Consider the following 12,640-nt stretch of genomic DNA (forward strand, 5'->3'; position numbering starts at 1 on the left):
TACTTTTGATCTTCTGTCTTGCCCTGTAATATACATTACTTGAGCATGAAGTCCAGCAAATACAAAATTCAACTAAAGTGCAAAAATAATATTTCAGCCTTACAAAAATATTTTTGTTTGAAAACAAGTTGAAGTTTTACTTAAAATTTAGCAGTTTCTCAAAAATAAGTAACTTAGAACAACTGAAAAAAGAAATTAAAATTAAGTTCAAAATTAATATATCATTGAAATAAAAAACAAAATAAGCTGAATTAAAGTATTATATATAAAAATATTGTCCAGTTTTAGAAATAACTGAAATACTGACAGGATGCAAAGGAATTAAAATACCAAATATAGTTAAATTTGCTTATAACAAGTACTGATTTAATGAAAGATCTAGATTTAGTGAGAAAATCAGAAAGACTCGGCTGGTTTAATGACGTCAAGTCTATGGGAGCATAACCTGTTTATAATGAGCAAATCCCGTTAAGAGCAATATTTTTGTGATTCATGAAATTTCTACTGACTTTCAGCTCAGTTTATCCTTTAATGGAAAAATTCCTTTAACATTTCAAAGTCCACTGAAAGTTAGTAACAAATCAGCCTGAGAACGTCTGATGAGAGTCTATTTTTTCCCTTTGAAATTAGAGAGTAGAGAAGCATTTGAAAACTATACATTTCTTCAGTAAGTTACCGCCCTATAGCCAGGGCTAAGGCAAAAATACATGAAATACACCGCCAGCTCAGCCAATTCCAGCCAAGGACTGCAGTTTCGTGCTTATTAGCACTCATCAGCCCGGCATAGGAGTGACTGAGCTGGAGGTGAAAAACCTCTAAAGGAAACCAAGAGTGCTAAACAAACTGGTAGCTAATATAGAACTAGCACAGACCTAATGCTGACCTTCATGCATTTCTGCCTTAGCCCTGACTATAGGGTGGTAACTTACTGAACACACCTGCCTTGCCTTCAATCTTCGAGTCGAACCGAACCACTCGTTCAGATCACTCGTCTGGTCAGCGCTAATTCTATATTAGCTAGCAGTTTGTTTGGCACTCTTGGCTTCCTTCAGAGGTTTTCCACCTCCAGCTCAGTCACTCCTATTCCAGGCTGATGAGCGCTAATAAACACGAATTTGCAGTCCTCGGCTGGAATTGGCTGAGCTGGCGGTGTATTTCATACATTTCTTGTCGGTCAATGTTATCACTTCCCAGAATATCATTTTTGATCTGCAGAAAAGTTTTGAAGTTTTTTCAAAGCAGAGGTTTTCCAAGTGCAAAAGAGGATGCTTTTGGGCCACAAATATTCCCCGAAAGAATACAAGAAAAAGAAAACAAGATAGTTAAAATATAGCTAATCAGACTATTTAGCACTACATAGAAATAAAAGAGTGTATGTATGCATTTGTATAATTTTTTCCTCAAACTTGTTTTTTACGAGCACTCAGTTATAAAGAGCAAATATTGTGGCCTCTCCGTGATTGTATTAAGCGAGTTAGTCTGTATAGCATGCAACTTCTGGCAAAGTTTGTATTAAATGCTGGAGTGATCTGTAAAAAAGGTAAAAACCTTTTATACCCTTTCCTTTACACGTTAGCCCCATTAACAGAAATATTAGTGACCCTGTTTCCAGTTCCTGAAAACTTTTAAGCCTTGCAGTAAGGACAAACTTCGAAACAGAAAATGAAGGGGGTGGGGAGGGGGAGTAGTTACTCAGCTGCGGCTAGAATGCAGGTGAGGTAAGTATAACTGCAAGGCAAACAGTAAAATTGTCTTTTTCAAACTTTTTAAGCAAAAAGTCCCATAGGCACCCTATGTAATGTAGTTACAAATATTTGCTCCTTACTTGTCAATTATAATAACAGTGTAAGAACAGTTTTTCAAGCAACAAAGAAAAAGTATTAATAAATAGAGATTCAACCTACCAGCTGTGAAAAATCCAATAGTTTTGTCATTGTTGTAACCAGCTCCAACAGAAAATTCATCTTTATTTCTATATTCCTCAGTCAAAGGCTTTGTAAAATAGAAAGACATTAGCTAAGTTTATGTCCCTTAACACAAAAAATGCACATCAATAAAATGAACATAAATTTATTTAAAAAAGTTATTGCTGATATAAAGGTACCAGTATCCTAAATATCTAACACTTTCATTGAAATTATGACAACTTTTAACACATAATGTCAATCTAAATGGCACACAAGTTGGCCACCTTTATGTAACATAGAAAGTGTTAGAAACAAAATTTTTCTAATCAATTTGGTAGTTGAAGTTTGTACAGAAAATAGTGTTAGACACAAAGTAAAGCATTAATAAACACATAAAAGTATTTAAAGAGTTTTAACTGGTAATTATCTTGAGAAAACAATTTTCAAAACAATTTACTTACAGAAGGTATAACAAAATCGACAGGACAAGGCAATTTATCACTCCCTAATGTTATAGGAACTTTTAAATTCTCAAGTTTTTGGCCAAATAATCGCAGGAAACCCATGCTTTTTTGGTGCTTTTTCTATAGCAAAACAGAAACATAAAAAAAGTTTTAAAACACAATCTTTACGAAGTAAAAAAACAAAAACATTTTAACACAATTTTGTAAGACAAAATAATACTTTCAATTTTTGGAAGATAAAAAATAAAAGAAGTTTTACAGTTGTTACTGTCAATATTAGCATAGCTGCATAGTTCTTGAGAAAATGTATTTTATAGCTAAGCATTGCTACAATATTTATCATTCATATTCAGAAATAATCAAGGAGGATTCAAAAAGAATGGCGGGGTTTCATAAGCTTACTTGATGCTCAGGAATTCACATAAGTTTTTTCTCATCAAAATGGGGTGTATGGGGAACACCCTGGGGGATTTTGCCACAAAATCCAGAATGATTACGAAAATATCCAATGATGTCTAAATTTAAATTTTGAGTCATAAAATTGTGCTTATTACAAATTGACGGGAAATGTTTGTGCTATTTTTTTTCCTTCCTTTTTAAACCTGATTGTTAAACACTGGACGAAACTTTTATTTTCGAGGTAGACTGTGCAAAGTTGGGCAATGCAGCTAGTGACATATTAACCAAAAGTATACTTCATAGTTCTGTGGGCTTGATGGGTGTATGGTGTGATAGTTTCCAAAATTTATAGTTGCATTTTTTAAAGATTTATTATTAGTATTTTACTTAATGTTACTCAACTAAGAAGTAAAACGTCTTAAAGCAAGAGCTATTAAATGACTAAAAAATAAACTATTTAAGATGTCAATACGAAATATAGTTCAAAGTACATTCAAATTATTGAGACTGCTCAAAATGAAAAATTTAAACAAAATACTGAATTGAATATTTAAAACTTTTTCATTGTGAAGCACTTTTGTCATGCATTGAGCTATACCATTTGCACCAACCCCCCCCCCCCTCCAGGAAAGTTTTGGATTAGAGAAATAAATGTATTTATTATATTTGGAAATGTTTTTTGTTGTTTTTCTCAATCCTTTGCACCCCTTCCCTCCAAGAATATATCGATATATCAAAGATATCGATGTTGGAGAGCGATATATTGCGGTATAAAATTATGATTTCTCCCAGTCCTAGTCTTGAGCTTTATCATAAAAGCGCTCTTTCAACATTGAAGACTTCGACTGGTTTATTTTGTTTTACGGCCAAATACTTCTAAATTAAATATATATTTTACATGGTGGCCTTGCACCTGGAAAATAATTGGTTTCAACTATGATTGAATTTGGTAATGAAAAGTCAGGAGTTCTAGCAAAAAAAATGCTCAAAAAGTATCATATCAGAGGTCTTTCTGAGAAAAAAAACATTGTATACATTTAAAAAATTTTAACTGTTACATACATTTAAATTTTCTAGATACAACTGTTTTTCAGGAAAAAAAAGAAAGAAATTCACAATTTCTTTTTCACAAAAAAAAAAAAAATCACAAAAATAGTTTGCTTCTTCACAAAATGGGGACCCAAAAAATAAAACCTGGATCGACCCCTGGTACTGGTTATCTGAAAATTTTAATTTTGCCACTTACATCCTTTTGTCCCCTTGCCCCCACTGCCTCATTTAAAACTTCGATGTTATTTTTGAATCACCTTGTATGTGAGGTAAGTGTTCTAAACCTGATATATAAAACAATTCCTAAAAGTGATAACTTTAAATAAAACAAATATTTAAAGCCTTACCAATTTTTTCTAAAATAATTTAGAATGAGTTTTTCTTTCTTAAAATAAATTGGTAACCATGCTTTAAATGAACACATATTTGTTTTAAACATACATTGTAAGTTTCAGCTAGTCAGTGAATGAGCTGTTTTGTTTCTATGTTTTGAAATCAAAAGTACAGTTCTAAAAATAAAAATATCACATTTAAAAGCAAGAAACATTTCCTGATTTCAAACATCAATGAATTGCATTGAGGTAAAAATTTAAATAATGAAATTATGATGTCAGTAATAGATATTGCACACAGAAGAATACAATGCAATAAAAACTAATCAAGATGTTCAAATTACCTCCAACTGCTTAACATAGGGTAAATGTTTCAGAGGAGTTACTCTGTCTTCAAGGCTAAAACCATAAAAATTAATTTTAAATTAGCTAAGCATTCAACCACCACAAAAGATTTACAAATAGATTTGAGAAGTTGAAAAAAAAAAAAACATATGGTACATTCCCTTTGTCAAACACTGTAATTTCAAAGATCAAGGCATTAAAATGATTTTAAACTTTTTCATAATAATTTTTCTTAAACATCAAATGTATCATTTAAGTACATAAAACAAAAGCAGGCCCAACACTTTGAATTTTTCAAGGAAAAGGGGGAGGCAAAAGGTAATTTAATGTAAATTACACCAAAAACAGCAAAAACCATGCCCACTTACATGTAAATACACAGCCAGGACCCTCCTAAATGACAGGCCTGAACAAAAGTGTATATGTTTTGAAAACAAAGGACAGTGATGGCAAACCTTTTCGTCTCAACATGTTTTTTTTTTATTTTTTAACGCCAATATAAACCTGCTGCTGCGTCACAAGTAAAAATATTCATAATATATTTTCAGATTTGAACACAGGGCCTGATTTACCAATAGGCCAGTGAAGCCTAGCTTTTGGGCCTCAGGGTGTTCCCAAAAACTATTGATCATTTTTTTAATAGCAAAGAAAGGGTTGTTTGTTTAATGAATTCAGCAACATTATTAAAAAATGTATATATACTCTTAAACCTAATTTCCATTAATGAGGTTACAGGCTCAAAAGATTCATCATGCATATGTTAACTACACTAAATAAAGACTAAATACCATACATACACCCTGGTACTGCAGCCCATAACTATGAATATACATTATGCAATGACAAAAAGATGTGTGATTGTCAGGGCCAGATTTGGAAGTGTGGAGGCCCCGGGGCAATGAAGGAGTGGAGGCCCCTAATCAGGGTTCAAAAAGATCATCATATTTTCAAAATATCCGATACTTTGATATATATCCGAATATTTTGATATATATGTATATATCCGATATTTTCGATTTAAAAAATTTCCATTCAAGTCATTTCGTCAAATTATTTTTAAATTTTGAGCTCAAGACGCGAGAAGTTGTAAGGATGATCTGCAAAGTTAACCATTTTTCGGATTTTTTTTACTTACTTTATTTCTCTTTAATTCATAGGTACAAATCACAAATTAAATCAATAAAAAAATATATATATTGCCACTGAAATGCTCAATCAAATAAAAAATTAATAGTAAATGGATACTTGCAATAAGGACTTTCTGATATATTGATAATATTATTTTTGTGCAAGCATTCTTTGTAGAAATACAAAAAAAAAAATGTCTGGGAGAAAAAACGTAAAATTCGCTGACCCGTGAAAGTTTGGATATTTGGTAAAAATTTTATTGTGGGGGGGCCCCTTTGTTGTGGAGGCCCCGGGGCAGTAGCCATGCCTGCTTTCCCCTAAATCCGGCCCTAGTGATTGTCACTCTAGTGCACTTTCTTCAATTGTACAATTTAGGAGGGAGCCCATAGATGAGTCGTTTTTACTGTACCAAAATTTCAAAATCGGGTATTGTTTGCGCAAGTTAAAATATACATACAGGACGTTTGAGAAAGAACTCCCCAACTTTGAAGTGACATAGCAGCAAAACCCAGGGGACTGTCCAGGATTTTTCACAGGGTCCGTTTTTTGTGAAAAATCAAATAATTTTGTGAAAAATGAATTAATTTTGTGAAAAATCAAATAATTTCGCAAAAAAAAAAAAAAAAAATTGCTAAAACAAAATTTTAGAATTTAGAGATGGCACAAACTGCATCAATTAAACTTAAAGTTGAGTGTTTTACTCTTCTATGTTGAAAAAATCATTCTGGAGTGTTTATCTGATATTTGGCGGAGGGGGGGGGGTGGCATCGCTCTCTCAAGTATCAATATTTATCTACCAATCTACATTATGTTAAATTATACTAGAAATATTTCTGTACAGTATTTAAAATAACTAACAAAAAAATAAATAAATAAAATAAAATTCAGAATAGGGTTCAGTATTTCACTTTTTGACCCAAGACACTCTTAAAAAGCACAGAATTTCATTTAAAACTTATAAATTTCGTGATTTTAACAAAAATAAAAAGATATTTTAATTGTTTACCTCTTAACAAAGCGTAATAAACATTAAAAATGCGAAAAATCGGATTCCCATAGCGGATGCAAAGAGATCGCAATTCTCAAAGTGAAGGCATCAAAAGTATAAAAACGGCTTGTAAAAGAAATATTTTTGATAAAATTATTTTAAAATTGCATTTTAGGGTCCTATGATAAACATTTCATTAATATCTGTGGACATAGTTGACGCAAAAAAAAAAAAAAAAAAAACATCTATTCAGCATTTTAATTTTTGACTCATAACAGAAAATGGAATTTTGCTTTAAAAACTTGAAATGAGAGTTCCAACAGAAATAAAGAGACTTTTCATTCATTTGCATCCTAATAAAACGAAGTTAGCTTGAAAAAAGAACAAAATATGATTCTCATATCGGATGTTAAAAGATTGCATTTTTAAAAATGTAGACATCTAAAGAAAAAAAAAACAGTAATTAAAAGAGTTTATTTAAAGTTAATCATCCTTGTTAGCATCGAAAAATCAAAATCCATATAATTTACTCCCAAAATAACAATTAAACATCACACTGCACCCGCACCCGCAAAAACGCAAATATTGACAAGCTGGTAAAATGATAGGAATATTTTCTAATCAAGTCATTATAAAGGTTCAACGCCAGACGCTAAGTGGTGATAATTTTGAAGTTGGTAACCCTATCTGAAGAGATCATATTTTTTCCCCACCCTGACTATCTATCCCTTTGCAGTTCTAAGTTCATTTCGCAGATATATATTATTATTGTTTATTAAATCATGAGTGGGGAGAAAAGTGCCTACCAATGCCTTTTCAGAAAAGTTTACAACAACACCGCTGCTAATTAGCTGTGATAAAACAAACAACCATTATATTTATTTGGCAGTAGCAATTACTTATCACTTGCAGGAGCATAGCATCGCAAAAGTGCCGATTTTTTTATATTTTTTTCAAAATTAGTCGATTTAGTATAAGCTGATCCCTCTAATTTGACTTCAAAAAAGGCTCCAAAAATTATCGGTTTATACACAGAAATATGGTTTATACACAGAAATATGCGTTATTTTGCTTTTGCTCTTTCAATAAACATTTGTGAAAGATCCGATCTTGTGATCTTGTTTATCAGAATTTTGTGAAGGGTCCGTTTTGTTTGATCGGGATTTTGTGAAAGGTCCGTTTTGTTTGATCGGAATTTTGTGAAAGGTCCATTTTGGTTGATCGGATTTTTGTGAAGGGTCCGTTAACGGACCCAAATATCCTCTGGCCAGACCCCTGAAACCATGTGAGATAGAAAGGTGAAACAAGTTGTATGTTGCACCTGCAGGTCTGGAAATACAACTAGTTTCACTTTTCAATCTCACAGGGTTTTGTTGTTATGTCAGTTCAAAGTAGGGGAGTTCTTTATGAAACACCCTGTATATTAACATTTCTCATACTTATTTTATATAAATAAATATCAGTTAACAAAGAAAGAAAAAAAAATCAAACTTAATGCATGTATGAAAAGAAAACTAATATACATTGAGAAAAACAATAGAAACCAAATGTTGTAAAAACAAAAAGTGACTTTTTTGGCACCGAATCTTGTCTGTTAGTTCTATTAATTTCTATTCCTTCAGAGTTTTTTTTCCCCGTCTTTTTAATTTTAAATTAATGTTCCTTGCATTAATTAAAGAATTTTCAAAGCTAAATTCAAAAAATTTATTTCAACACTACACAAGTGAAGAAATGAATGTAGAGACATTTATTTTAGATTAACCAAAGCCCCCATAATACTAAATGCCTATCAATTTCTGGCTTTAGAGCAAAAATTAACTAAAAATGAGAGAACAAGGACCAGTCAATGTTGGTATGGAGACCACTGTTGTCTATCGAAGGTATTAGAAATTAATAGTGGAGAATGTAACAATTGGTTAATTTCTAAATTCAAACTTTGAAATTAACCAACTAACAATTTGATTTGAATTGTTTAGATCTATCACCACAACAATGCCTTCATTGAATGGCTGGTGGGTATGGTGTTGTTTTAAGAATTATTAGCATACCAGGATATTCAGAAGGCGAACGTTTGAATCCATCACCATAGCAACGACATTGTTGGAGTGCCGCTAGGTAGTGCTGTCCTCCTCACTTGAAGTCAAGGCAGACGTTGATGGAAGTTCACTTTTTGAGGCGAATGCGATAGGCATTCAGTATTATGTGGACATTGAATTAACTTAACAATTCATAGAATTTGATTTGAAAATTTAAAATACATATATAGTATATTATAATAACTAAGGAATAATTGTTAATCTTTAAATTTCCCCTCTGGTGGCTTCATATTAAACTGGACGTAAAAGATCTTCAAATTACATAAGAAAATGTAATTTCCACATATATTTAATAATTTTTTCAAAAACACAAGTAATATAATCAGTAAAATATCTAGGCAAATCTATTAATTCTTTAGTTATGTAAACTAATATGAAAATTACTCATTATCCATAGGGTCAGATGGAGGAATTATGGGTCACTCTTTTTCGGAAGTAAAAAATGGTCACCAACTTTTCACTATTAAAAAATGTTTTTGCAAAAAAAACTAAATTATGCTAAGTCATCCTCATACATTCAATTTTCCTATACCAAGGTCAAAAACAAAGCAACAGTGAAGTAAATAAGAGAGAAAAAATAGTTTTCACACTTCTATAAAAACATCTTCAAAAAAGATTGCCTCGGAAAATCATGATTATTTTCAAGATTCGTATTGGTGAAACACTGTTGAAGGAATAATTTTGTTGGTGCTGTTTTTTAATAGTAAATGGTCTAAGCTTTTCATACCTACATACATTTTTTTTTCTTTAAAAAAAGTAAGCATAAAAGTATGCTGATTTATATCCCAGTTTAGCTGGGTAATTCGGGGTCAGTATATTTTCTGATATTTTTGATGTTTTTCTTATTTATTTCTGCATGAATAATATAAGTATTAACTTCAACTTATCCCTTTCTGTGCCAAACTCTCTCTTAAAAAGAAATTTTAATGCTCCAAGTGCAACATTAGATATTTTATCATCTTCAATTGTTGCTTAAGTATCATGCCCTTTTGGCTTTTAAATCAATTTCAGCTTGGAAGATAATTTATATCAGCATGCAATTATGGCACACATCAAGAAGCAAAATAAGCAACAAATTAATGCAAATAACTTTAGTACAAAATAAGGAGACAATTTCAATAGTTATAACACATAAAACTCATTTGTCTACAGGGTGGCGACAGAAACTGCCAAAAAAGTTCCCTGACTTTTCCCTGATTAAGTTCACCAAATTTCCCTGATTTACGTTATCAATAATAATGGTTTCCTTGTTTTGCCCTACGTGAAAACCACTGCATATTAAATAAAATGCAGTGTTTAAAACGTTTTAAAATGTTAATTAAAAATATATTTTGAAAATATGCTCATTTTTTTTAGTACATTAAATTATCTACAGGGAAATTTTTTGGAAATTTAAAACAAATACTTTACTTCTAGTAACCAGTTAACATAAGAATTCTAAGAAATTATTATAGATATTCTTAAAGAAATACCTCATCATGATAAAACTAGAAAATTTATATAGAAATAATTTCAAACTAAATTTTTAAACAGTATAATTATTGCTGCAAGAATAACAAGAAAAATTTACTTATATACACAAAGTAACTCAATTTCAAATGATTTCCTTATTTGACGGGTGGGGGGGAATCTTAGATTACTTTTGTAACAAACAGCACTGAAATGCAAAAAAAAACAATCAATTAATTCCAATATATATATATATATATATATATATATATAACTTGGTTTTAAAATAAAATTTATAGTCTGAAAAAAAAAAAAAACTTCGTGTAATTTGAGGCGACAGCGAATAATACGATGGCAAAAAACAAAGTTGATTTTTATTCAACATTCATTTTTAGCAACTAAATTAAAAATACGAAGTAATAATTTTTCAGCTTTTATCTGCATTAATTTTAAAAACAAAGATTTTTTCTTGAAATCGTGATTGCAGTACACTAATTACTTCAAGACAATGAGTAAAGGCAAGGGCGCTAAGGCATTATTGATGGCTTCCTTTTTGCCTGTAAGGTTGTTTATTTTACGTAGCATGGAACTCGTGAAAGGTAAATTCGAGCTAAGTAAAATAAACAACTTTACAGACACAGAAGCAATTATAGGAAGTTCATCCAATTTTTAATAAGTTAAGATTCAATACTTTGACGTTGAGAAAAAAAGATGCACAAATATGCAGCAATGTGTAAACGCATCTCATTACTTTTACTTTTTTCTCAACAGATAATTGGTGGAAGACGCACAGGAAATTAGGGTACTTAATTTTGCAAAGCAAAAAAAAAATTTTCTTCATTTAATAAATTTTCCCTGAATTTTTGTTATTTTTTCAAAATTCCCTGATATTTCCCTGATTAATAAAGTTCCATGACTTTTCCCTGATCTCCCTGATTTCCCTGATCTGTCGTCACCCTGGTCTATCTTGTAACTTCAAGAGAAATCGAATTCACAAATGTAGTCAATGAGAAAAACCCTGCTTGCAAAAAAATTAAAGTACCTCAACAAGGTGATATAGACAGCGTTTAAATGCAAAATGAGCTTATTTTGGAATTGTTTATGACAACGACAAAAAGAGGGAAGAATTTGCAATAACACAATTGCAAAACAATCTTGTTTTTAAAATGTTAAAAGATGATGCTTTAACCAAATTCATTATGTACTTGAACATCAGATATACTTTCTTGAGTATGATGATAAGCAACATATTCTACAATGGAAAAGTAAATTAAATTTTGGACAAAGAAAAAGCAGAAATGAATTTTTTGGAACAAGGTATCGGAAATTTTAGTTTGTTCAAGCGAGACATTTTTAGAAGTAAATTTGAAATAAGTGCATTTTTTTCAGTCTAGTTAATTGAAATTGAAAAGAAAAATCCTAGCAGTTGATAGAAACATGAATGATGAAGGTAGTATACAACTATTAAAGAAATTTCTTCTTCTTGAGGGGTTAGAGCAAAGAGCAATAGCCAAATGTAGTCGACTAGTAAAAGTAACATCAAATTATTTAAATTATAATGTGTTATTTCTTAAACATAAAACTTTTTGTCATTGAAAAGTCTCTTAGTGGGCTAAGAAATGATAATTTAGAATAATTAGTTACTTTTGAGATAGATTACTTTAAAAAAAGGAGGGTGACCCACATTTGCCCCGATCCGGGGTAATTCCTGGTCACTCATTTAATTTAAATAAAATAAATAATAATGTAATTTTAGGTAAAGGAATTATTTGAATAATTTCTAAATTGTATAAGCTTACTCCATGCCAAATTAAATCATTTTATCTTTTATAATTTTGCCCCATCTGACCCTATTCAAACTTTTGATTGAATGAATTGATATTGTTAAGTGATTGACTACATAACAAAAGTTATGGCTATCTTACCTTTTAAACTGCTTTTCTTCAATGAGAACTTCTCTGGAAGAACTATTTTTCTCAATCTGTAATCGCTTTTCACTTTCAGCTGATAGTTTAACTTCAGTTTCAACATTTTTCTCTTCTTTTTTAAGAGCTCTTAAAAGTCTCTGATATTTTATCTCTTCTGAAGAAATTTCTCTTCTATAAAGAAAGCAATGATACAAACTCAGTATTTAAAAATTCAATTAAAATGATAAATAAACAAAAGAATTTGAGAAAAAAATATAATAGCAGTCATGTTTTTCAAAATAAAAACATCAAATAATTTATAATACAATATTTTGAAATGCCATAAAAGAGAACAAAATTGAACACAAATTAAACTCTTGTGAATGCAAAAGTTAAGGTTTTTTTTTTTTCTTTTCTTTTTTTTATTATGCAAGATTATTTTAAATTTCAATTTTATGAACACATTTAATAATATGACAGGCAACATGTTCATGAATCAACGTTTACTTTTAAAAATGGAAAACAAAACTACTTCAAGAGAAGTTGCTTATATTCATCATCACTTGCTTTTAAAA

At 30.5% G+C, this 12,640-nt stretch overlaps 1 protein-coding gene across 2 annotated transcripts in view; it reads right to left on the bottom strand.

Moving 5' to 3' along the window:
- Positions 1 to 12,640, bottom strand: part of LOC129220451 (tRNA (uracil-5-)-methyltransferase homolog B-like) — a 48,859-nt gene that overhangs the window by 28,993 nt on the left and 7,226 nt on the right. For both annotated transcript variants that reach the window (XM_054854872.1, XM_054854870.1), the window contains exons 2-5: positions 12,084 to 12,257; positions 4,497 to 4,551; positions 2,369 to 2,491; positions 1,905 to 1,992 (exon numbers count right to left, since the gene is read on the bottom strand). In XM_054854872.1, the coding sequence (XP_054710847.1) occupies positions 1,905 to 1,992; positions 2,369 to 2,491; positions 4,497 to 4,551; positions 12,084 to 12,257 (440 nt within the window). The remainder of the gene's footprint in view (positions 1 to 1,904; positions 1,993 to 2,368; positions 2,492 to 4,496; positions 4,552 to 12,083; positions 12,258 to 12,640) is intronic.

The sequence above is a fragment of the Uloborus diversus genome, chromosome 4, assembly GCF_026930045.1.
Source record: "Uloborus diversus isolate 005 chromosome 4, Udiv.v.3.1, whole genome shotgun sequence".
In the NCBI taxonomy this organism is placed as follows: Eukaryota; Metazoa; Arthropoda; class Arachnida; order Araneae; family Uloboridae; genus Uloborus; species Uloborus diversus.